The 25,231-nt window shown below is 44.3% G+C and overlaps 2 protein-coding genes across 4 annotated transcripts in view; one reads left to right on the plus strand and one right to left on the minus strand.

The window, feature by feature from the left end:
- Window positions 1-157: 157 nt before the first annotated feature.
- plk4 (polo-like kinase 4 (Drosophila)) lies at window positions 158-6,650 on the plus strand. The gene is made up of 15 exons (XM_071910993.2): window positions 158-273; window positions 1,072-1,167; window positions 1,534-1,629; window positions 2,067-2,181; window positions 2,336-3,305; window positions 3,402-3,493; window positions 3,809-4,146; window positions 4,270-4,374; window positions 4,555-4,657; window positions 4,747-4,896; window positions 5,028-5,256; window positions 5,350-5,452; window positions 5,562-5,699; window positions 5,803-5,909; window positions 6,521-6,650. Exons 1-15 carry the CDS (start codon window positions 244-246, stop codon window positions 6,633-6,635), a joined length of 2,787 nt encoding a protein of 928 aa, XP_071767094.1. The 5' UTR covers window positions 158-243; the 3' UTR covers window positions 6,636-6,650.
- itpk1b (inositol-tetrakisphosphate 1-kinase b) overlaps window positions 6,591-25,231 on the minus strand; it is a 31,417-nt gene continuing 12,776 nt past the window's right edge. For 2 of the 3 annotated variants that reach the window (XM_078289378.1, XM_071910992.2), the window contains exons 4-11: window positions 24,369-24,494; window positions 20,476-20,593; window positions 14,566-14,664; window positions 14,126-14,166; window positions 13,592-13,757; window positions 11,296-11,363; window positions 10,998-11,160; window positions 7,429-10,586 (exon numbers count right to left, since the gene is read on the minus strand). In XM_078289378.1, coding sequence (XP_078145504.1) covers window positions 10,255-10,586; window positions 10,998-11,160; window positions 11,296-11,363; window positions 13,592-13,757; window positions 14,126-14,166; window positions 14,566-14,664; window positions 20,476-20,593; window positions 24,369-24,494 — 1,113 coding nt within the window. In that variant the 3' untranslated portion in view covers window positions 7,429-10,254. Of the gene's footprint in view, window positions 6,672-7,428; window positions 10,587-10,997; window positions 11,161-11,295; window positions 11,364-13,591; window positions 13,758-14,125; window positions 14,167-14,565; window positions 14,665-20,475; window positions 20,594-24,368; window positions 24,495-25,231 lie in introns of those variants that run through there. The other variant, XR_013507281.1, reaches the window with a different exon arrangement.

Genomic DNA, 25,231 nt, shown 5'->3' on the forward strand with positions numbered 1-25,231 from the left:
GGGCGCGGCCTTTAAAATGGGCGTGGCACGCACGGCTTGTTGTCGTATGACGTAGTCCATGACGTTGGCACGAGAGTAACGGCGGATATTTTCAAAATGGAAGAAATTGCAAACTTTTGGAGGGGAACAAAATAATAACATTTAATTGCCCTTTGAGAAGCCTTATAACGACTCGATGCACGCAGTTGGGGAAAAAATACGGATATATACCTACATGCATCTGCAAGACCAAAATCAAGCAAGATGAGTGTTTCAATCGGCGATAAAATTGAGGTGAGTGGCAACAGAAGCTAACACCAGCCAGCTAACTTTAACCAACATTACGCTTGAGGCTAACGTTAAAGTTGGTCAGCTAAGCTAGTCGAGGGTTGAACGGTGTTTAGCACTACAAGTAAACTTTACAACATGTCATGGAAACATTTAATCCAGTGTATTTAATTGAAACGTTTAAAATGTACAGTTGGCGAGCTAACGTTAAGTCGATCGCTACGGCAAAGCGTTAGCTTGCAGCCTTGGTGCCTGAGTGTGTGAGCTCACCCTGCTCTCTGGGGACAAGTGTTGTTCCCTTGGCATCAGTAACGTGCTGCTTGGAAACGGGCATAAGTGGTCCTCGGTAGCGGGAAGACAGCCGGGATAATTAAAGGTTTTGGTTGGCCATATGACAGCGTCAGGTGTAGATGGCTTGTTTGTCAGTTAACGTTGCTGTGGGAGGATTTCCTATGTGTCCTGACGACCAAAAGCCCACTTCTAAGGCTAACGACAGTATTTGGCTTGACTTATTACAGCCAACATGTCGCAGGCTAGAGGGACGATGTTTGATCAAGTTATTCACTATTTCTTTCAAAACCTCTCCACTGAAATCCTAGTCAGCAGAAATGAAGAGAGAATTTTATCATCTGCTCAGGAGCTGAGGATTGAGGTATCATGCTTTACAGGCTCCTGTCTAACTGACAGGGGATCAAAATAGTATTATTTTGTATTCAGAAATTATCCTCACAATCATATTTACATGATGATTTGAAGTGTATTGCTTGCAGACACCTTGATGTTTTTTTCTTCATCCTCATTTAGGATTTTAAAGTCCTCACCCTCCTTGGAAAGGGTTCCTTTGCTTGTGTTTACCGGGCAAAATCAGTGAACACTGGTGTGGAGGTTGCAATCAAAACGGTAAGAATTACTCACCCACCATTTGTTTGTTTGTCAGTTGTACAGGGTGATTTTGGCTTACTTATTGTAATAAATGTGGGCACTTAAAAGTGGTAGATTTTTGAGATTTATACCCTCAAGCTGTTGCCATCCGCCAACAGTTAAAGTGTCAACGGGGACTGTTGGATTATTAGACCCTAACTCCATCCCATGGGGCTCTTGTGGTCCCTAGACTCCCTACAGAATAGACCTGAAAAGTCCACTGTCTTTGTGGGCAACAGATTGACTACTAACCACCAGACCAAAGCACCAGCAGCACTGTACCACATTACTTGTCGCGCCTATGGGCAGCAGGTGTGTAATTATCTCTATTGTTCCCCTCTGCAGATTGACAAAAAAGCAATGCACAAAGCTGGTATGGTCCAGCGTGTGATAAACGAAGTGGAGATTCAGTGCCGTTTGAAGCACCCTTCAATACTTGAGGTAAAATTGGTTGGACATCACTAATTCCCTGTGATTGTTTACAATTTGGTTGTGTTTATTGTTATTACACTATATAATGTCAATTGTGTTATGTATGTGTCTCTTTGCCTTTCAATTGGCTGATTTTCTGTAAAGTGTATTGTGACAGTTTTGTTGTGAAATGCACTTTGAATATAACTTGACTACAGCAGACAAGAATGTGCTTAAAGGTGAATGCCAGTCATTTTAAGAATTCACGTGATATTTCTGTGTCGCCTAGGACAGTCCAATGAGTATTTCTAAACATGGAAAAACTCCAAAGCTACAGCTGCGCCTCATTTACACTGAAAATCTTTTGGCCAAACCATGAAAGAGTTTTCAGTCACATTTTCTTACACTATCCTCACTTCGACGACACTATCAGTAATGCTGTGTTATTTTGTCTTCTTTTTTTGAAGCTGTACAACTACTTTGAAGACAGCAACTATGTGTACTTGGTGTTGGAGATGTGCCATAATGGAGAGATGAGCCGGTACCTCAAAGACCGGAAGACACCTTTCTCTGAGGATGAAGGTCAGTCATGATTTGTACTTGAAATAAAGTATTTAAACTGTTTTACTTCTTAGTAAACTAAATGTGAATTATGTTGTAGTAGATAAGCGTTCACCTGCTTTGCGAGCCACCATCCCTGTCTTTTAAAATTTGTTGCATTGTTTTTGTTTCACAGCAAGGCATTTCATGCATCAAATAGTAAAAGGAATGCTGTATTTGCATACCCATGGCATCATGCATCGGGATCTGACTTTGTCAAACCTCCTGCTGACCAGCAACATGAACATAAAGATAGCTGACTTTGGCTTGGCCACTCAGCTCAAGCTCCCAAACGAAAAGCACTTCACCATGTGCGGGACACCCAACTACATCTCCCCGGAGGTGGCCACCCGCAGCGCCCATGGCCTGGAATCAGATGTCTGGTCACTGGGGTGCATGTTCTACGCCTTCCTGATGGGTCGCCCTCCGTTTGACACGGACACAGTCAAACACACACTCTCCAAAGTGGTTCTTGGGGAATATGAGATGCCCGGCCACGTTTCTCTAGAGGCTCAGGACCTGATCCACCAGCTGCTGCAGAAGGACCCCGCCCAGCGCCCCAGCCTGTCTGCAGTGCTGGACCACCCGTTCATGACCGAGAGCCTGCTGGTCAGGACCAAGGAGCTGGGGCTGGGGGATGCAGGATCCATGGACAGCGGCATCGCCACAATCTCCACAGCCTGCACCTCCTCCACCTCAGCCAGCAGCAGCAACCGCCTCCAGAGGAGAACCAGGCACATGATAGGCTCTGCTCTGCCCAACCGCATGACGCCCGTCCCAAGTCTTCCACGCCAGCCCAACGGCGCCTGTTTTGAGGATGGAGACCAGTGGCAGCAGCAGCCCGCTCACAGAGAGGGCAGGAGCAGGGCGGTTTATAGTGAAGAGAGCGGACAGCCCCACTCTCGCTACCTAAGGAGGGCTCACTCCTCAGACCGGTCCAGCTCTGCTGCACTGGGCCACGGGATGGGCCATGCTGAGCTGGGGAGATGCCACTCAGAAGAGACTCTAACTGGCTCAGGAAGACCAGTATTCCCCATGTCATCCACTCCACATCCGTTCTCAGAGCATGGAAGGCTACCTTCGCCCCCCGTCAAACAATCAGCCAAGTAAAATATCTCTCAATTATGTTCTTTCATTCACTTTTCAAATATTGTCTTTGACTAACTTTAACTGAGTGCAATTTCTCTGTTGTTTTTTTTCAGCTCTGGGTTTTCATTATCCACACAAACTGTACATCCACCAAGCTTGCAGTTCCAAGACCCGGAGGAGGTTTCTAATTGGTTCAGTAAAGATGGTAAAGTCACTGTTCTGTTGTTTAATTAGCTGTGTGTGTGTGTGGTTGATTTCAGAATTATATAAATTTAAGCATTCAACTGATGCTCTTATCCAGAATGACTTGCAGTGAATGAGAAGGTAGTGGTTCAATGTCTTGCTTGAGGACACTTTGAAGGGACACATGCCTGTTCATGGACACAACCTTGGCTGTTGTGTGGATTGAACCTGGGATCTTGCCATGGGTTAGGCATGTTGATCATGGTATGGGTTAGGCTGTCTAACCACTAGGCAACCCTGCCTACAAATCTAACAAATGTTTTCTTTCCTCGCTCAGGTTCCGGCCCGAGGCCCACAGACAGCAGCGCTCACAGCAGCAGTGGGAGTTTCCACAGCGGCAGAGGGCCTTTAGGGGTTCACAACTCCTGGACAGACAAGCCGCCGGGCCGAGGGGCCAACCCTCACCACCACCTGCACCACCCCCTTCCCCCCAACCCTGACTCATACAGGGAGAATATACCTGGAGCCGAGTTCCAGCCTCCGCATGGCAGAGAGATGAAGCTGCCCTCAGCCAAGCACAGTGTGGATAAGGAGAAGAAAACTCTGAGAGACGCGGCCCCACCTCTGTGCGCTTCCAGACTGAAACCTATCAGACAGAAGACCAAAAATGCTGTTGTAAGATGTTGCTCATGTTGTTATTATCTGCTGATAGGCTCTCCTGCATTTCACTGTGCATGATCGGTTCAGAAAATTGTTGGTTTCTAATCTCATGTTGTCTTGTTTTTCGTCTGTCTACAGGTGAGCATCCAGGACACTGGTGAAGTGTGTATGGAGCTGTTAAAGTGCCATGGCGGTCAAGAGAGGGTCAAAGAAGTCCTTCGGATATCCTGTGATGGTTCAATGGTGAGTTCCAGTAACTTCACCAGTCTGAATATCACTTACTAACTCCCCTTCTAAATCTGTTTGTACCTCTCTTGTAGTGGGTGGTATACCAGTATAATATAATGCAAACTTAATGACATAATGCAGTCTGAATTTTAATAGTTACCACTCCCGTAAATCTCACCTTTTTATCCCATGTAGGTGACAATATACCAACCTAATGATGGAAAGGGTTTTCCTGTGCTGGACTGCCCCCCTGCCCCTCCAGAAGATATTCTGATTTGTAGCTACGAGGATCTTCCAGGTATGCTGATGCACCACAACTGATAACGTCTGCTGATACAAAATAATAAAAAGTATCCTAGTAGATTTTTATTTTTGTGTCATTTATAGAGAAATATTGGAAGAAGTACCAGTATGCCTCCAAGTTTGTGCAGCTCGTGAAATCCAAGACTCCCAAAGTGACCCTTTACACCAAGTATGCCAAGTGCATGCTGATGGAGAACTCTCCCAACGCAGACCTGGAAGTTTGCTTTTATGACGGTGAGTCAGAGGTTGACACATTGTGACCCCACTGCACTGACCCTTTTCTGTCTGAATTTGTCTGCTTTTTTTTTTTTTTTTTTACAATATAATGCTCCATAAACATCATTTGACTCTCTGTGTTGAAACAGGAGCAAAGACCCACAAGACGTCGGAGCTGGTGCGAGTGGTTGAGAAGAGCGGGAAGTCGTACACGGTGAAGGGCGAGGTGGGGCTGAGCGGCCTGAGCCCAGAGAGCAGGCTGTATGTGGAGCTGTCAGATGAGGGCCACGGCATGTGTCTGTCTCTGGAGGCCGCCATCATCGCAGAGGAGCAGCGCAGCACCAAGAACACTCCTTTCTTCCCCATAACTATTGGCAGGTGAGAGGAACTCGCTATCATTTGTATATTTTCGGTTCTCCTGTTTGGTCTTGTGTGGCTAATCTCAGTTCTGGGTATGTCTTCCCCTCCTAGGAGACCTGCCAACCCAGACTCTCCATGCTCGTCATCGCTGCCGCCCCACCCGGTGCCTGCTGACGCGGCTTCACCTCCCCAACCTCCACGCATCACTCCTTCGGTGGGTGTCTCACAGCCTGACAGATGGACAGATGTATTTAGAGACTTTAACAGGTGGACTATGATTAGATATTTTTTTCCTGAAATCTCTTTTCATTTTAAATCACCAGATGATCTCGTATGATGGATCAGATTTCACCTCGGCCAGCCTGAACAAGAAAAGCTCCCCAGTAAGACAGGACCTGTCGCACAGCGCGGGGAAAGTGGTTAAGTCGATATTCGTGCCCAACGTCGGATGGGCATCCCAGGTAATTGATAAACGCTTCCCTTAATATTTTATAATCAGCTATAGAACCTCTCTGGTGTCAAAAGGTTGAATATCGATGTGTTTGTGCCTGTTTGTGTCTGTAGCTGACCAGTGGAGAGGTGTGGGTGCAGTTCAACGACGGGTCTCAGCTGGTGGTGCAGGCAGGAGTTTCCTGCATCACCTACACGTCTCCAGAGGGGCGGATCACCAGGTACACAACACTTTAAACACTAGTTCTGTCCTTCTGTTGCCTTGTGTGTAGATTAACTAACCGTTTTATTAAAAAAAGTAGAGTGGGCAGTCTGCTCTCCTTCAGCATTTTATTGTTCAGACAGTTGGTAAGTAGAGAGGGAGACACGGGAGACAAAGCTCTGCTCGACTATCTGTGGCACTAGCGCAAGAAACTCGTTTCCAGCTGATGTGATTATTCAAAATTAATTCGTATCCACTGTTTCCATTACATTTATTTAGCTGTGGTGCGCCCCCACAGTTAGAAAAATGTAATAACCATGAAAAGTCACCATCTGGCCTCATTACTCAGGCCAATCCCCCCAAAATGACATGGACAATTACAGCACAATTGTCCATGTGTCATAATAAATATCCAAATAAAGAACCATTCTCGTGAACCTGGGTCTCAGATGCAAAATTACAACTCCACATCTAGAAAAAAATCCAGAGGAAACACTGCAATATTTTCACAACTTAGCACAATATAATTCAAAGCTGAACATTTCCAGATCCTTCTGATGCATTTGTTAGCAGAGTTGTAGTTGTGACAGGCCCCAGTTGCTCACATGGAGCTGCCCGTCTTCCTCACAGGTATAAGGAGAACGAGAAGTTGCCGGAGCACGTGAAGGAAAAGCTGCACTGTCTCTCCACCATCTTGGGACTCTTGGCCAACCCGGCAGCTCATCGCCTACACCAACCTCATTAACACTTCCCAGTTAACGCATCCCAGCACTGCAGAGGCCTGGCAGGGAACAGAAAGTAGCATTATAGGCTTTGTACTGTCTTGTCTTGCATCAAGTGTTGCTGTAAATATAGCTTTTTTTTTTTACATGTACAAAAGACTAAGATTATGAAAAGATATATTTTTATTTTATTAAGTGCCCCTTTTGTACAATTCAGATAAGTTTGTGTCTGTCATGTTTTTACTGCGTTTATCTCAAACTGTCTCCTCTATGAAATGTCAGATGCATAAAAGCTGAGGCAATAAACATCTGCAGGCTGGGGTGAGAATTGTTGCACTTTGTTTTGCTGTCTTCTCTTTGCACTTGATATATTCATGAATGACCACAATTAATCTTTGTAGAAAGGAATTAAAGTATTTAGAGTTACTTTATGGTTTCAGTATACAATATTGATAAACAAACGGCCTTTACTGTCATGAGAATAGCAGTCTATCACATGCAGAACATCAGGGAAACTTAATTATAAAATATATTTATAAATCAGTCTTGGTTATGTGCCAGTGCTGGCAATAACATCAATTGAATTTCTTTTTAAGATGCCTTCAGGTTCCTTGTGGTCTGAGGAATGAGGCAAGTCTTTGTGGGCTGGTAATCAGAATGTCAGAATGTATTGTGTGCAATATAGAAAAACAATTGTAGCGTATTGCATCTGAATCACTATAATCAGTGCTGACCTGAGTAAACACTGGAAATGGCAGCAGTTGTCCACAAGTTATCATTTAGAAAAGCAGGGCTGAATTAATAAAAACAGCCAGGTAAGGTTTCACATATTTGTTTATTTTGCCCTCTTGGTTTGGCCATTTAATTAAAAAAAGGTCACAAAATTGTGGATTGATTCCTTTTCCTTACAGAACTGATACAAAACAACATACTGTACGGATGTAGGCCTATGCATATATTATATACATACACATGTACTGTATAAGATATCCAAGTAAACATTCAGGTGGAAGCCAGGAGCATGATGACACTGTCTGGGTTGCAGAAATGACCAAGGGTAGGGTTAACCATTTATTTCCCATTTAGAAGCACAATAAAGAACACAACATGGGACATACAGTATAGTGGTGTACACAGATATCAGTCTGTCTGAAATACACAGGGACACACCCTCCTCTTGGTCCCTATTGCTAGGTGAGGAGCCACCTAGATCGGGGGAAAAGGGATGTGAAAGGATTCTCCCAACCCTGCTGCCTACAGGGACACCTTCACATTTTGAACTGGAGCCACTGTTGCTTCACTAGACACTTGTCATATCGTTGGGAAATTCAATTTCCCTAAAAATATTTTGCCAACAAAGGACACCTTACTGAAACCAAAGAGCAGTGGAGCATTGAAACCAAGGTTCTCCCAATGTTAAAACACCATGTTTAGGTAAATTGTTACCCAGTTGTGGAAACATTAACACAATGTGACAAGTGTCTACTGAAGGAACAGCTAATTTTCAGAATGTGAATGGTATTCCTCCCATACGTGTCCCAGAGAGATGCTGGTGAAATGGCTGCAGCGACACGATTATGCACTATCACAGGGCAAGTGGAAACAAGCAGACAGTCGGTTCAGCTCCCCAGCCAAACCTCCGACACCGATGGAAGAAATAAAACAGAATGTGCTCTCTGGGACAAGAGAAGAAGAAGCAAGGGTCAGGAGAATCCCAGAAACCTGTTTCTACTGAGCTGGCAGGCTGGCACGCGTTCCCACTAGATGCTAGGGGGAGACAACAGTATCAGCCACAAGCTCGTTTGTCCCCTTGACACCACCTAAGATGGTTTCGTCATACAACTGGACCCAGCATTTCACTATCCCTCTGATAAATATCCACTGTTTGTTCAAAACATCGCGTGCTTTCTTTTATATAAAACATTTTTTTCCCCATAAAATCTCAATAAAATAAAGTTGCTCTTAGTAGATGTCAGGACAAAGATATTAACAAAATAGGAGTAAAAAAGATCTCACAGTGAACACTGGGAACAAGAGTTGGGACCCCCCCTCCCCCTCAATCATTTTGACATGTGACACAATAACGGACACAAATACAGCAGCTGGAACAGAAGATAGGTCAGGGAATTAAGCTTGAAGCGGATGCACTGACAGGACTATGGGTTGCTTCATTAACTGCATTTCATAAGAGTCAAGCGGTGCTATACGTCAGTGTGAAATTAGATCTGGCGAGAGAGAGGCAATAAGGCCAAACAAATCCCTTTAACGATCAAGAATTGTCATTTACTCATTTCATGGTAGCAAAAATAATTAATACCCATTTAGGTGAATATACAAATACTTATTTTACATCAATTTTAGCGGAATAAATGATTTTAATCATCTAACAACCTGAATGCCCAGAGTTTCAAAGTGAAAGAGTAATGATTGGGAGGAGAGACAGTTCCGCATGCAGATTAAGTTACAGACTAGAACAGCCCAAGTCTGTTATTAAGGTCATGTTTGCTTCAAAAGGAGTAGTTTGCTCACATTACAAATCTAAGCACTGAAGATGTGTGGAGAGTCTGTTTAAAGAGACTGCAAACCGGTGAAGTAACGTGAAGTTAAGTGAGCGAAGCGTCTCACCGAGCGCTGGAATTCTGAAATCATGGAATTCTTTGAAAACACCCACATACACGAAAACGGAATGTGATCCTCGCCTTTCTGCGCAGGAGCGACTCAAACCAGGATCTAATCGAAAAACAAGGACACGGTTTGTTTGTATGAACACTGAACACCTGCACAAACCTAGCCGGCATTTGACATACAACACTCAAAAGGCCTATAAACATTGGTTCAAGAACAGTCATAAAAAAAAAAAAAAAATACTTGGTCACATGATCAAGGAGATTCATCTTTTCTTTTTTTAAACCGGTGACAAATGTTTATATCAGCTGTGATGTGGTTTCTTATGAACAGCCTTGCACTATACTTATAACAAAGTCCATTTGGATGGCACGCGGAAAAGTAAACAGCTTACCACTTAGTTGGAACTAACACAACCCAAAGCTATGTCACTCGTCATTCATGTACAGAATGGTTGTGTCCTCTGCGGTCACAGCAGCCCCAGACCTCGTCTTCCCCTTACTTTGTACAGAGGAGTGAGTGGTATTGACCAGAATACAAACACACACCACTGGCACGGTCCAGAGTAATGCGATTGTGCCTGTTTGTGTGTGTGTGTGTGTGTGTGTGTGTGTGGTACGAGGGTTGATTAATTGCACATCTAGTGGCACATCTTTCTCCAGTCCTGACACGGCCATTCCCCCTCAACTACCTCATCTGGACCCTTTCATTACAGAGAATTCACACAGAGAGAAACAAAAAAAAAAAAAATCAGCAATTAGGCAAAGTTCCCAAAAGTTCACATTACAGTACTGTTAAGTCTTATTAGACAAAACGAAAAATACAAAAAGGCAGAGAGAAAAAGCTGACACCCAATCACCATCATCTTCAATATCTACATAGGAAAAGGTTTGTTTTTTTGATTAGATATATTATCGTCATTAACATCATAATTATTATGATTATTATTCATTAATATTGTCACCGTTATCATCCGTTTTTGTTCGGGGACAGAACGGAGCGGGGGGCGGGGATCAGTCACTGGGAGGACGCCTTGGTGGCTATCGTGGAGACACAGTGCTGCTGGAAGTTGGGGGACATGGCCGAGTTGCAGCCCAGTCTCTGGCGCGGGCCCTTCAGGCCTCCGTCGCCCTCTACGATCCAGGGGCTGCCGCCGGCCTCCTTCCCCATCATGCTGCAGCAGCCCGGGGCCGGCGGGGCGGGGTTGGGTACCATGCTGCTGGGGGTCTGCGCGCTCACCAGGCCTTTGGGCGGCTCGCTGGCGGGGGCGTAGTCGGCGCTGTGGGTCTGAAGCACGGTGGTGATGTGGTTCAGGAGGTCGTTGAAGAACTCCGGGACGCCCTCATAACCTGGGAGCGCGGGAGGACACATAGTGAGACCGACTGTTCAGGCTGTAACTCTAATGCAGAGCTCAGAATTACACAGGTCATCAATGAATAGCAAAGTGTAAATGACACGGTACAAAGGAGAGGCATCTGCTTCTGTTGGACTGGTTGCACAATAGGATGACGTCACTACATCTCTCCAGTTTTTACAGGGTGGCACCAGAGACAGAGTGCAACCTGAGAACCATGTCACCATAGCAACAAACCCCTATCAAGAGTGAAGCTTGCTAAACTCTCCTCTAAACATGCAGATAACATGAGCAACAACGTCTCTTGGTAAAATCTCATTCAGTCAATCTCTCTCCATGATAATATACACAAGTTGCATGTGACACTCAATACAAGCCACACCTGTGGAGGAGAGGCTGCACCTACCAGGGAATGCATTGATGTCAATCACAGCGTGTTGGCCTGTTTGGTTGTTGATAATGACATCAATGCCAAACAGGGACACACCCAGCGACTGCCGCAAGGACCTGGACAACTCTCTGATGACATCATCACTAGGTGGCTGAGAGACGCCCTCCACATTCTCTCTCTGTGGGAGAGATATTACAGACATTTCTTTTTAGAATATCAACCATATACCTCATTATAAAATTAAATGGGCTTACAGTCAGTGGTATTATAGTCATAGGTTTAGACTGCCAACACGTCAGTGTTTTGGACGTACCGAGGTCAGGTCTGAGGAGGACTCTGGCTTGGACACATTGTGACTGTTGAAGAAAATGGATTTCCTGTCTGAAAAGGAAATAGAGGGAAAAAAGGTCAAGCAGGATTTTATAGAGCTTTTACCTACACTTGTAGGTGCTTTCCCAAAATGAATAGTTATCAATGAGCACTTGTCACCTCAGGCACTAGGGGGCAGCAAAGCCTGATCTGTACCTCAACTGGTTACTTGGTGTGTCACACAGCAAAGGGGCTTTACGAAATTCATGGCTCAATTTACTCAAATTTCAATTTAACACCTGGCCTTAAGGACTGGAAACTTCAACCCAAACCAAACTCGAGTATTATCTTAAGCCTTTTTGATTTAACCTCCTAACACATTGATGAACAGGATGTATGGATGTGTATGGATTCATATTACTAAAAATGAATCCATACACAGTGAGTATGGATATGGATTCATACTACTAAAAATGATTTGCACATGCTTCTATAATACTGTAGTAAATCACAAGTCATCTGTGTCAGTCATACCCGTGTCATGTGACTGCTAGCCAAGCAGGAAAACAACACACAGCTTAAGTTTCATTTGTATGTGAGCCAAGGGCTTTCCTTCGAACCAGATGCCAAATGTGAAGATTAATTGCTAAATTTATTGCTCCTTTGTTCTTTGCTATCATTTGTAATGATTAACATTAGAGAGAAGCGAGAGGGTGGGGAATGGAGGGGAAAAGTTAATTCCACCACTGTCCAAATAAATATGTCCCTAGGCTCTGAGAGCCTGATGAAGTGCTACACAGACGGACGTCATCTTCATTCCCAGGCCCGCTGAACAAAACATTAGGCACAGTTCACCCCAGATGGAAGCATGGGTGGGGGGACAAGATGGGACCTTATTTATTTATTTATGACAACAGACCCTCTTTCACCCAACTAAGGTGGCCATTTTTAAAGTTCTGTCTTTACACAAATACCACACCTAACCTCTCTCTATCTTGGGCAGGTGGTGGAGCAGGTCGGGGCTTTCAAATACCTGGGCACGAAGTTAGACAGCCTCCTGTCTTTCTCCCAACACGCTGACTCAGTGTACAAGAAGGCCCAGCAGCGCCTGCTCCTGCTGAGGAAGCTCCGGAGTTTTAACGTCAGGAAAGACATTTTAACAGCTGTCTACAAATCACTCATTGAATCTGTTCTCACCTTCAACATCACGTCCCGGTGTAACTCCCTCTCCGTAAAAAACAAATCAAAACTTTCCAGGATCATCAAGCAAGCAAGTAAAATAACCGGCACCCTCCAGCCCCAACTATCAGAACTCTGCACCCAGTCAGTCAGAAGAAAAGCCACTTCTCATAGCACAAGACCATTCTCATCCCCTCCACAAGACATTTCAAATACTCCCATCAGGCCGCCGTTACAAAGTCCCCCTGGCCAAAATGAACACTTAAGAACTCCCATCGATATTTTAAACAAACAATGAAAGACATTGGCATTTGCATGTTGCCACATGAACTTTTACTTACTTTTACCTCTAATCTTATGTATGTTTATTTGTTTTTATGTGGTATGTCTTTTTTTCCTTTTTTACGAGCCACGTCAAAGATAATTTTCTGTCATGCTTGTGATAGACAATAAAGTTTCTGAATCTGAAACTTCAGACCTCACTCATTCATCTAGTCTTTCCCTCCACTTATTGGATACAAAATACAATGTATATCTGTAGGCTGAGGAGAATGATGACAAGTTGCAAGGATGGGTAGATGACAGGTGTAGACGTGACGCTGTGGTACGTTGCTTTATGTGTCTGACACGGGGCTTGTTATTTTGCTGTGCCACTTGTCGTTCTGGGCTCAGAAGGATTGGCCCAGTTCTCTTTGCAGTGCAACACAAAGTAGACAGTTGCACTGACGGTGAAACTGGTTTGCATGAGGGCTACTACTGTACTACATGCAAATAGTGGAGAGCTTTGTATCAGAGGACAACCCCGTAGTTATAGCTGTGTCCTATGTAATGCTTGTGACATGTTAGTATGCAGAAACAAAACTCCTCCTGTTTTTCCTCAATATGGACAACATGTACCAACTGGACGAAACTCAACTGCACTCTACTGCACCCTTTTAAAGGGTGAATAGGTCCAATCATGGGGACTATAAAAAGATTTTATGAGGTCTTTTATTGGGTAATTTGGAGAAGTTGTGCGTCTTGTACAGTCTGGCCAGTGTGGTTGTAAACAGCCCTTGGACTCCCCTCTCTCTCTCTCTCTCTCTCTCTCCCTCCCTTTCTCCCTCTCTCTCTCTCCTCACCTGCCGGTCCAGCAGGGAAGTTCTTCAGGGAAGGTCTCTCCACCACGGTGTAGGACTCCCCCACCACAAAAACCTTGTAGAGCACTGCGTTGTGGTTGATGAAGCTCTGGATCACACAAGGAGGCTTCACGTCCTTCAGGTCCTCTTCACTGAAGATGATGGCCATCTGTGGACAGGAGGACGCAACTGCTGCTTAAAACTTGTATCATTGCAACTCTTAAGTTTCCAGCATTTCCCCCTCATACTTTTAGAACGATCACAAAGAAAAATAATGATCAAACCAAACGTCACCTTTCAATCACTTGTTAAAACCTAACTTGGTTCAATGCTGGAGGAATGATGACTATTTGGCCACACTGACAGGAGGGTATTGATTTCAGCTGGCAAACAAAGACACATCAGGCACAGCACTTTATTTGATTTTGCTGTTTGGAGTCGAGTTAAATGACAACCCAGTAACGAGACAAGTGTTACTGCTTACACAGAGCAAACCAAGGAGGGTGTGAGTGACCTCTGAGCCCAGTGGCCTCTTACCTCGTGGGAGTTGGTTCCGTGGGCCACCCGTGTTTTGCAAACTAAGAGAGAAATTAGACAAGGACAAACAGGCTGAGAATATAGTGAGGAAACCCAACTTCCCCAATGCTGAAAAGCAGTAATGACAAGGCAGCAGGGGAACAAACAGCTTCCACTAAGGCCTTTGTCACGCTTTGACTCTGACCACAATTTAAAGAACCAATTGCACCACTATCCAGACACTTGGTTGGTGCTTAGGCAAGTAGTAGTACTTAGTAGTGGGCAGGCAGTGCATGACAAGTAGGGACAAGTGTCAATCTGTAAGTGGTCAATGACTAGAACATGAGATTTTCCACACCAAAGGATACCATAGTACAGTTAGTGGTTTAAAAGGTACAAAGTGAGGTATAAACAATATATATGGGAGCATATCCAGAAGATAAAGGGGTTGAAGGACTTACTGAAGGGGAATGTGAGTCCGTGCTTCGTGATCTGCTCCAGTGTATCTGGGCCGCACTCTGTGTTCAGGACCATGAATGGAGGAGAGCAAATCCTCTCATCTAATAAAAAGAGAAGTAAAGATGGCAGAGGGGATTTGTAGGTTTAAGAGCAGAAAGGGGTCAAGATTTGTAACGTCATCAGTAGACAAAGCCTGGAGCTGCTCCTTAAGCAAGCAATAGGAATCTGACTTTGTAGACACTCCCTTTTCAGGGAGATGGGTACAATGTCTGGTTCAGAACAGGTATCACTACTATTTTTGTAAAATAAAGCTCATTTCCGTGTCAAGTATCACATTTTCTACAAGCTCACATAATCAGCTCTCAATTCATTGTCAGTGTGATGGTTTAGAGTCACAGATTAGTGTTGGCTCTCCGGTGTCAGGCTTTAGTTGTTTATATTCCTGAATACTGTTTCAACTGTCAACTGTTCTGTCTATTCCTCCTGTTACCATCCACAGCCTACTTTTAAAAAACAAATGACAGGCAGCACACCCTATTGACGTCTGAGCAAAGATAACCAAAGACCTGTTTCACACACACCTTGTTTAACGTCACTGGGCTATATGGCTTTATTTCCCTTTCATCCCCGTGACAGGATTAGACAACAAACAGAGCATACACAGCACAGAGGCCATCTGAGGCAAGGCCCGGCAGGACGAATGTCTCCTGTTCAAATAAATAAAGCAGGAAGCTACCAGGCCTGTCTGCTCCTCCCAGGCAACACACACACACACACACACACACACACACACACACACACGCACACACAAGTGAACATGGTGAAATACAGGAAGACACATGATATCACGGGAAACTACAGACAAGTCAAACCAGCTCAAGACATCAAATAAAGCTGGCTGACAGACACCTGTACTAATCCTGTGATAGCTCAAGAATAGTCCTATGGCTTAACAAGACAGGTGCATTAACACAAGAGTCAGCATCGAAGACCAAGGAGTGCTGCTGATTAAACGCAACTGGGGCCAAGACAAACATTCTGCCTAATTGACAGTTTTTTGTTGTCTATCTCATGTTTTGACATCACGTCCTGTAGCGGCGGGTTGGTCAATTCTTTTGATAAGACAAGACTTCCTCTGCAAGGCTCTGCCAGCACAGGAAATAATAGACAAACATCCTGCAGCTCCATCATACTTTACCACATCAGGACCCGCTGCGGGTCTATATTAATGTTCTGGCTTCTGCAATTTCCCCTCTACAATAGGTACATGGGGTGATAAGGCAGCTGGTTTGAGATATCACCGCAGGAAATCAGTGAGGGGGCCAAACCAAGAGCTGGCAAATTGCTAATGACAAAAACACAATAGAAACACGCCGGTGTTTGTGTTCTGTCGGCCTCAGCAGCGGCAGGCCTCTCTCACACACTAAGTGCTGAGGTCAGGAGAATCTCATTTGCCTACATTAACTCCAGTGCTGAGTGTTGAACTCTGGCCATACACTGGGCCCCACAGACATCTACTGCTCCCAGCCAGAGTGGCTGCACCGCGCATACACACAATAAGTTAATACTCTGGGCCAAGCCCTACTGTGAAAGCTGATGCAAGAGGTGAGGGGGGATTTCGTAAAGCCCAGAAGTCACCAGAGAAACTTATTAAAGTCACACTGAAATGAAAAATGACTTTTTACCATACACCTATTTGACAATTTATGCAAAAAAATGCAAAAAATAATAATTTTATTGTATTTTTATATCAAAATCTCATTACTTTTACTTCCTGTAAAACACAAAATCTTTATTGGTGACTACATTAAAATTTTAACCAATAAAACCATCACAGATTTTTGAAAAGTTTCGGCCCTCTGCCCCTCCCATCAAATAAAACTTTCTTTCTCTCCATAACTGATATCCCATTGGTTTACACTTTTGAATGATCCCTCCCTGCGTTATGTCACCCCAACATCCTGTTTCAACAGGAAATACATCACATTAAGGAAGCAAGACGCGGTTTCATTGTGACTTTAAGTGTCATCAAGCTGCGGACCAGCTTCCAGTTTTGTCAGCTCTGCTGAAAACAAAAAAACAAAAAACACTGAATCCCTACCAGCTCCAGGACTGCTGTTCTGTAACTGACCCTGTGCTTTGACCTCTATGTGGAGGGGAGCAAGTGAAAAAACAATTCCCCCATGGAACAAATAATGTGTCATATTTTTTTATCATCATTAACAAAGCAGTGCAGAGAACTCAGGAACCTTCACTGACATGAAAGGCAGAGAACAACTCCACGAAGGAATAGATCCGCACCCTCTAAGCAAGCCAAGACAGATCTGACATAGTTCAAATTTTCCTGTTTTTGCAATATGATAGACAAGCACAGAACACTGCTGTACTCTGTCGCAAGCAGACTCTGATTCTGTGCTCCATTACTTTAATTTCCTCGTGCAGCTGGGCCGGTTCCAGTGTTGGCTCTGTAGCCAGTGAGTTTGGGGAATAGGGTTAACCCATCACTCATCTCTGTCTGCACTGGCTACAACCACTTGTCACGCTGCTGTTGTTTTACCAGGACGGGAATAGCAGCTTAATGTCTTTCAGTAAATAACTCGGAGGGGAAAATATCCCCATTACATCATGAACTCTCAAAGACTGATGAATTTTAACTTTGTCAAACAAAAACCATCAACAGACTTAAACCTTGTCAGATGAAAAATATCCAGAGGTCCAAGTTAAGGATTTATAATAAAGAGAGTGGCCAAAGAGAGGCCAAGTTTGCGTTAGTGTCCATGCTTGGCTCTGGTCGACTGTGACGCTTTGGGGATGGGGTGGGATGGTGGGGGGGGATCAATCTCCGGCTCTGTCTAAACACTGCAGGCTCTCAGCAGACCCAGCGGAGCCGAGGACGACGTTTACGGGACTCCTCGTTGAATTTTTTTTTAAGCTCATTATCCAATTTGGTTGCTTTTGTTACTCATCTTTTTTTTATTTTTTTTATCTCATCAGCACATCTGTTATGTTTTCCATCTGTCCATTCTGTGTTATAATTTTGATGTGTGCAAATAAATAAACTCTAAACTCTGTGTAAATTCACAGCAGCCCTGATTGGCCCAGCGCCCTGAACCGGCTGAGAATGTATGGAGAAGGAATTCCTCCACGATTAGCCCGAGATTCTCATCATATCTTCCCTGTGGTTTGATCCATTAGGTGCTGAGAACAACAGAGAGTGAGGTTACATTAAGCTTCATAAAGTGCGCTGCTGTTTAGGCGGAAAGCTGAACTCTCCTGTTGCTATTTAGAGCTGGTTTCCTAGAAACCCCAGCATCCTCTCTCACTGCTCTTCGTCCCTCCAAGGCAAAGCAGCAGTATTTTCAATATTTTAAATTGAACTCCAAACACTGTATGCCCTGTGAGTAAACCTGTAATTCTCAATATCGCACTCTAAGAGGCTTACGCTCCAATTACTATTATGAATCATTTATTAGGGAAAAAAATTAATTGGATTGTTTTCCCACAAAAGGTAAATCCTACACTCCTTTGATGAGATGTTCATCATCTAATGATTCTGACATGGTGAACCTGACAGGCAGGTCATTTTATTTTATTCATGCTAGGCAATCTATTGCTGTCTGCCACTTGGCTGATATAACTGGGTTAGTTGGGTCACTTGGGTGAGTTTCTGTGATCTTTTACTGTCGCACACTGTTTGTCTTTAATACACTGTGCCTATGTTAATATTGATCACTTGCATAAATGGGACACTTGTTATTGTTAGTTATGTTTGAACTGCAGTCGCTGAGACATGGATTAATGCTGGTACCAGGCACCAAATACTCACAATCATAATAAAAGGACCTCAACACAATCTGGTTATACAAATAACTCAGGAGAGTTTCAGTTTGATCCCAAGGCATCCGTCTGTATTTATGAGAATTCTTTTCCCCTGAAGTGGAAAAGAATACCCTTGATGAAGAGACAGAGAGGCCTTCACTTTATAGACGTCTTGACGACTGTTGCTATCTATAAAAACACTCTAAGATATCAAAACTTATGTATAAACAGAAACCAGTAGATTCCACCAAGTAACATAAACAGCTACCTTGCTCTGGCTCGCAGAGGAAACACAAAACCAGGCTGGACAACAGCGCAGCGCCAAAGTTTCAAAGAGCAGAACTATGAATCACACACAGTGGCCTATGTCTAACACTAATCCATTAGCGCTGGTGTCGTCCTTGTCTGGCTGTTCTCTATTAAACACAACATTACGATGAGTTAATTCTTGTTCTTATGTTTATATTCATTTAAACAATTCGGAGAACGGCTAAATGTACCATGACTGAGGCTATCTAACATTATGAGACCACTCAAGAGGTAAAACAAGGTTCGCTTTTCCAGAAAACGCACAAGCGCACCTCAAGTGCTTCCTCCCATTGAGTACTATTCTGAGCCACTCAGGCTGCTGAGCATGGCAGCCTCTCTATGGCCTTTAGTACTGGGTTGCCTTGGCAGCTGGAGCTGCTCCAGGACTCCATGGTCTCTGCTGATAAGGAGGAGGAAGTAGCTGTGCCCAAGAGAGCGCGGTGGAAAGTCCACCACACTCTCACACTATCCTCTCTTTTACTCTAACCTTAACTGCAGTTCTCTCACTTCTAAACCAATGCAATCTCATTTTTTGTTGACTGAAGACGCTAAACTAACTAACCTTGATCCTTGGTCACATGCTGCTTTTTCTCCACTCGTGGTGGTGTAATTTAGGATTACAAAGGCTTATATAGTGCATGCTTATGTCTAAACCAACCACAATTGTCAGAGACGTTTGGAACGTAGGCTAAAGTGTGAGCAGACAGCACCGCTTGCAATAATGGAAGCGGAGTGGGGAAAAAAGCTTCCTATAAAAGCGATGAGTGAGCCACCTTCCTCTTCAAACCACACAGAGAGAGAGAGAGGGAGAGGAAGAGAGAGAGAGAGAGGGAGGGAGAGAGAGAGAAGAGAGAGAGGGATGCAGCTTATAGTCTTTGTTATGTAACCATCATCATGTCTGTTTGGATAAAAAGACGTCTTTTTGCGATTCTATTTTAAGAAACCACTGACACTGCCGACATTCTGAAACGCCTCTGATCCTCTGACACAAGACTGCGGTGCCTCACAGACTCACAGACACACGGACACACAGTGAAGTAATACTTCCAGGGTTTACGTTCCCTGCCATGTACGGGGGTAAATGAACAGCAGATGAGTCACAGGTGTGATCACTGTGTGTGTGTGTGTGGGGGGTGGGGGAGGGTATGTGCTCCTGTCGCTAACGTCCTGTCATCATTCCACTGCTCTGCTCCCAGCCAAAAGACATTGGCCCCTGCTGAGTTTATGGGCCCGGTGACAGGGGAAGGTGCTGCTGGCCCGGCTCGACGACAGCCTTCCCCTCTAACTTATGAGACTCCGATCCATCAGTGGGAAGCCTACTGTACACAGAGCCGTGGGCCAGGTTCACACTGGGTTCAGGCAGGGGAGAATGGAAAGGTGCTACTGTCACGTGGAGGGGAGGAATAGAATTATGATATTAGCCCAGCGCTCCGCCAGCGAGAATAAAACATCTGCTCGGAAGCATCAAATAACATCATTCAAGTGAGAGGCGACATCCAGCGCTGTCGTACGTTACCCATCTGTCTCCTCTGGAACTGGAGAGGAAAGACAGAGATCCTGCAGTTACCGCAACTCTGCTCTCTCCTCTGAGCTTTAATAACGTACCAAAAGAAACCCAAGTTTTTCAGAAGCACAGCAGGAGGCACAAAGTACCCTGTATTATTTTAGGCCTCCTCTGCTTTTTAGATAGTACAGAGGAGTGGGAGAGGGACAGAGAAACAAATACTGTATACCTGATTTGAGCCATTGACATTGTGAGTACATGTCTGCCTGGAAAGCCTTACCTTGCATGCAGCTTTCTATCCTGTGGACGAGCTGGTAGGACTTGCAGCGGTCCAGCAGGGTTCGGATGGCTGGAAGGGGGTCCAGGACAATGGTCTCAGGGTGGGCATCAATGTAGTCCTGAAACACACACACACACACACCACAAAAACCACACAAACACACACAGACACACAACACATATAGATACAGATTAGGTGGAATGTTAAATGAAGATGGGTCAACATGTCTCACTGTATGTATGTGTGTGTGTGTGTGTGCGTGCGTGTGTGGGCGTGAGAGAGAGATGTATGCCAGCGGGCCTATGGAGGTTACATCACTATATCTCTGCGTGGCCGGCTGTTAGGTCAGCATGAGGTTTGCCATTTTACATAACCACACTCCCCATCTCTTCTCTTGTGTACTCTACACCAACCTCCTCTCCACTTCCCAGCTCTCCATGCCGTCCACATTTCCATCTCTGCTCTGTGGATTTCTCTGCCAGCCTTTCCTTCCGAACAATTTACACTCTGACTCACAAACACTGTCAGGTGGAGCTGGCTGGCCTGCACATTATACAAACAGCCTGCCTCCTCACATCACAGCCCTTTAAAAACACCACAGTTCCACTGTCATCCACACTTGCATGAAATAAAACATACACGGCTACGTCAGACATCAAGCTCACACAAACAATGGAAAAATGCCCATACGTGCACAGGGGTGCAATACACACACGTGCTTACGCACAACAGCATGTTCTTGCTTTGGCATTTAAGTATTTAATGCCAATAAAGCTCATTTGAATTTTAATTTGAATCTAAACAAATGTATTTTCCTTGACATGCAAAACCCATCCCATTAAGTGGTTATGTAAGACAAACATGCTGCCGTCAAAAAATAAACCCAAACTAAATCTTCCAGGAGTTTAGAGGAACACACTGTTGATCTGGACGGTCTCTTACTGACTTTTGTATCTTAGAAATGTGGTGAAAACACAGACAAGAGAGGGAGGTGAAATGGAGATTAGCACTGGCAAGCAGGTGCTTGGGAGGAAAAGAGCCAGATGTCTGTCAGCATGGGTGAGAGACAGAGAGGGCCACACATTTTCTGTTCGTTTTTCACGGCATATCTGTTTCCATGCAGTAGAAAGTCCCAGAAAATATGGTAGAGAGAGGGTAAAATATGTGGCGCTGGTTGGGAGCCGGGTCAGTGTGTGATGCCACAGGCATCAAACCTGTAGCTGCAAATAATTCTTAGCACTTGTCTTAGCCTGCTCGAGTACCAGTTAGGTGGAATTTACCACATCGGGATGTTTCAGTTAAGTTGTTAATCACAGAGAAGTATAGTAGACTGACTTTCAATTAGTTCCCTGTGATTGTCTAAACTTTCTGTTTGTATTGTCTTATGTGGCAAACCCCACCCATCTGGCACCAAGGTAGGCAAAAAAAAGTGTTTAGAATTGTATATTGTAATTTTACCTTCCACAATTAATAATCATAGAATGTTGGTATGTTGGCAATACTGACATTTTAATTTAATTTCCAACGCCTGCTGTAGCTGAAAATAGCCATGATGTTGAAAAAAAAAAAAAGTGCAGTAAAATAATTTTGTTCCTCAAATCATGCTGACTAATAACTGATTACTAATAATACCACAGTATCTAGCAAGATAAATGTGATTATCATTTCATCCATAGTCATGCTGCCATAAAACAAATCATGGAAAGTATTTGCAAATTCTATTTGACCTAGGTCTGGTGAGCACATGGCTCACCTCAGGCCACTGAATCACCAGAGCGCGTCCCAGCCTGACATTTTGTTTTGAATAAAGGACTATTTTAAAGAGGAAGGCTTATTCCAGTTACCACAAAGGCAAGGAGGTTATTTATGACGACCTCATAGTCGAGCTGCTGCTCCGCCGCACCGAGAGGAGCCAGTTGAAGTAGTTCAGGCACCTGGTGTTGATGCACCACCCTTTGGAGGTGTACTGGGCACAGCCAACTGGGAGGAGACCCAGGACTCACTGGCGGGACTACAACATCTGTGCTGCCCTGTTGCCACTGTAACCCTGACCTTGTTAAGCAGCAAGAAAATGAATGAATGGATGGATGTTTAGAGGTAAACAAAGTGTGACCTATGCAGTAGCATGTGAGGTACAACAATAAAGTAACGGTCCCAGAAGCCAAGTAGCCACTGTTCCCCTAAAGCATGGTGGCTCTTTCTTGTATCTCTTAAAGTAATGTGGTTAACGTCTGTGCGTGTGCGTGTGTGTGTGTGTGTGTGTGTGTGTGTCCCCATGTGTGCATGTGTTAGATGAGGCATCGGGTGTTAAGGGTCAAGGTTCACCTCTAATGTGCCTGGGAGGAAACCTGCCTGCTGCTGGGAACAGACTGGCCCCTGTTTTGTTGCTATGTGGCGTCAGCCAGCTGGGGAGACTGAGTCATGATGCTGCCTGAGGAGGGACACTAAATTAAACCAATGACCGCTGGCGAGTAGCCTCTTCCCACCAATGAGTGCCAGATAAGGGGCGGGGTCTTGCAACAGATGGATGATTCTCTATTGCAAATCTATGATACTGTAACACACTGGAGACACATAACTGGAAACACATATGGTGTTGTATTGTACTGACTGCCACAATCATCAAAAATATCCACATTTCTGATTCTGTTGGCTTCTAGGTAGGTACAAAGAGGATTAAGGAAGAATTCAACTGCTTCCACAGGTGTAACTGTACTGGATCATGATTGTTGCTAAATGGATATTGGGAATTTTCTATAGAGTGCTTGCAACAACCAGGTTTATCACAGAGTGCTTTACAGAAAACAAAGTGTCAGCAATTTGTTTCCAAAATGGCTTGAAGTCAGGCATCAGTGAATGCAGCTATGCATTAATACTGACTAGGTTTTGATGTTTAAGTAGGCCTAATTGCTCTGTATTGACATCCTGTTTATCCTTCCTAATTGAGCAGTCAGTAACATGTTGACAGAACTACGTGATGCTGATCATGATCGCAGCGCCTCTGAGTCATCCAGAAAGAGAGAGGAAGCAGGAAGTCGGTGGAATAAAATTCGCCTTCACACCATCTTTAGCACTGCCAGATTAGTGAAGAACGCACACACACACAAATTCTGAAGTGTGGAGACACCGCCACATTTGGAGCTGTGACCTGCTGTGATGTGACAGACACCAGCTGAACACTTACTGTCCCTGTGAGACATTTCCCACTCCAATAAGAACGAGCAAAACTCTTGAAGAACTTTTAGTGACAGCATTCTGTTTAAAAGGTTCTGGATAATTAGTCACCTTGTGCTAGTGTGAATTCAAATATATCCCATTATGTTCTGGTAGTTAAGTCTTGGCTCTGTCTCTCTGGCTTGTCTATCAGCTTCCCCTGAACGTAAATTGGCACTTTAACAATTGTGCACATAAATGGCTGTCATCCATAGATGTTCTTTGCCTGCGGCAGTGTTGTTATGCCAGAGAACACACTATCCACAGCTCCTACATGTTTTCCATTTCAAAATTTCTCAGACTTTTTTCAGGCATTTATCTCTAAACTGTATTTTAAGATCTTTGCATGTGTTCAATATTATGCATGCTGATAGTGGCAGGGCAATATAACAACTAGGCCATATAACTCTATAGTGTAAGATTATTCTTCACTACAACAATTGTCGCAATATGTCAAATGACAGTGGAGTGGATTAAAAACTACATTGATTGTGCAGTCATATGTGCATTGGGACTGAACAACAACATTTTTCCATATATTTCCAAAAATGTGTGTGCAACTTGGAAATGATCACATTCATTTTTCATTTTCAATACTTTTCCAGACTTTGCAGACCTGTGTAGGAGCTATGAATATTGAGGTGATTCCCCAGGGGGAAAGAGAAGATGAAGATGCCTACCTGTACTCTCTGCACCAGCAACACAGCCTGCGAATCATTCTGGTCAGCCTCCAGGATGAGGTCAGTCAGCTTGTGGATGATGACGTCCAGGGGACCTTGCTCCTCCAGGGGTTGGCTGAGGTCCAGCTAAGGAGGGAACAACAGCCAGGGGTCAAGGGCTACGCCGCACACAGGGCAGATTCTAAACTCAGGTATTAATTTACTGCATTAGAAATGGATCTATACTTCAGCAAAAACCCATGAGAAGCCATTTGTTACAGAGGTTTTTCAACAGCTAAGACGCGTTGTTATGAAACAGTGCCTAAAAACTCTCTTCAGTGTTCTAAAAATCACTGTAAAGCATTGCTTCTTGCAACTTATTGCTTTTATAAAATAACAATGTCACACTTTTTCTGTAAATGACTGCCTCCACACCAATGGCTCTGGCGGAGGAGGAGGGAAATAGTAGGATTGGCTGCAGTGGCTCAGTAGTTCACAAGTAGTCAAATCAGCTCTCTATAAGCTTAAGTGTACTGTGACTTATGTGGGTCAGCGCACACACACACACACACACACACACACACACACACACACACACACACACACACACACACACACACACACACACACACACACACACCTAACAACTTTAGAGAAGATAGGAGAGATGCCAGGCTTTAGGGGCACAATGGCCACTCCGCTGCTGGCTTACATGCTATGTCAAAATCACAAGGGGCCTCTATTGTGGTTCTGGCTGAATGTATCCACTGTGATGTGAGAGAGGGAGGGAGGTCAGGGTTGGGTCTGTGTGTGAGAGACAACTTTTAAAGTTTGAAATCTAAGAGTGTTAAGGAGAGTGACTATGCATTTATTTCTTCTTCTTT

The sequence above is a fragment of the Centroberyx gerrardi genome, chromosome 17, assembly GCF_048128805.1.
Source record: "Centroberyx gerrardi isolate f3 chromosome 17, fCenGer3.hap1.cur.20231027, whole genome shotgun sequence".
NCBI lineage: Eukaryota > Metazoa > Chordata > Actinopteri > Beryciformes > Berycidae > Centroberyx > Centroberyx gerrardi.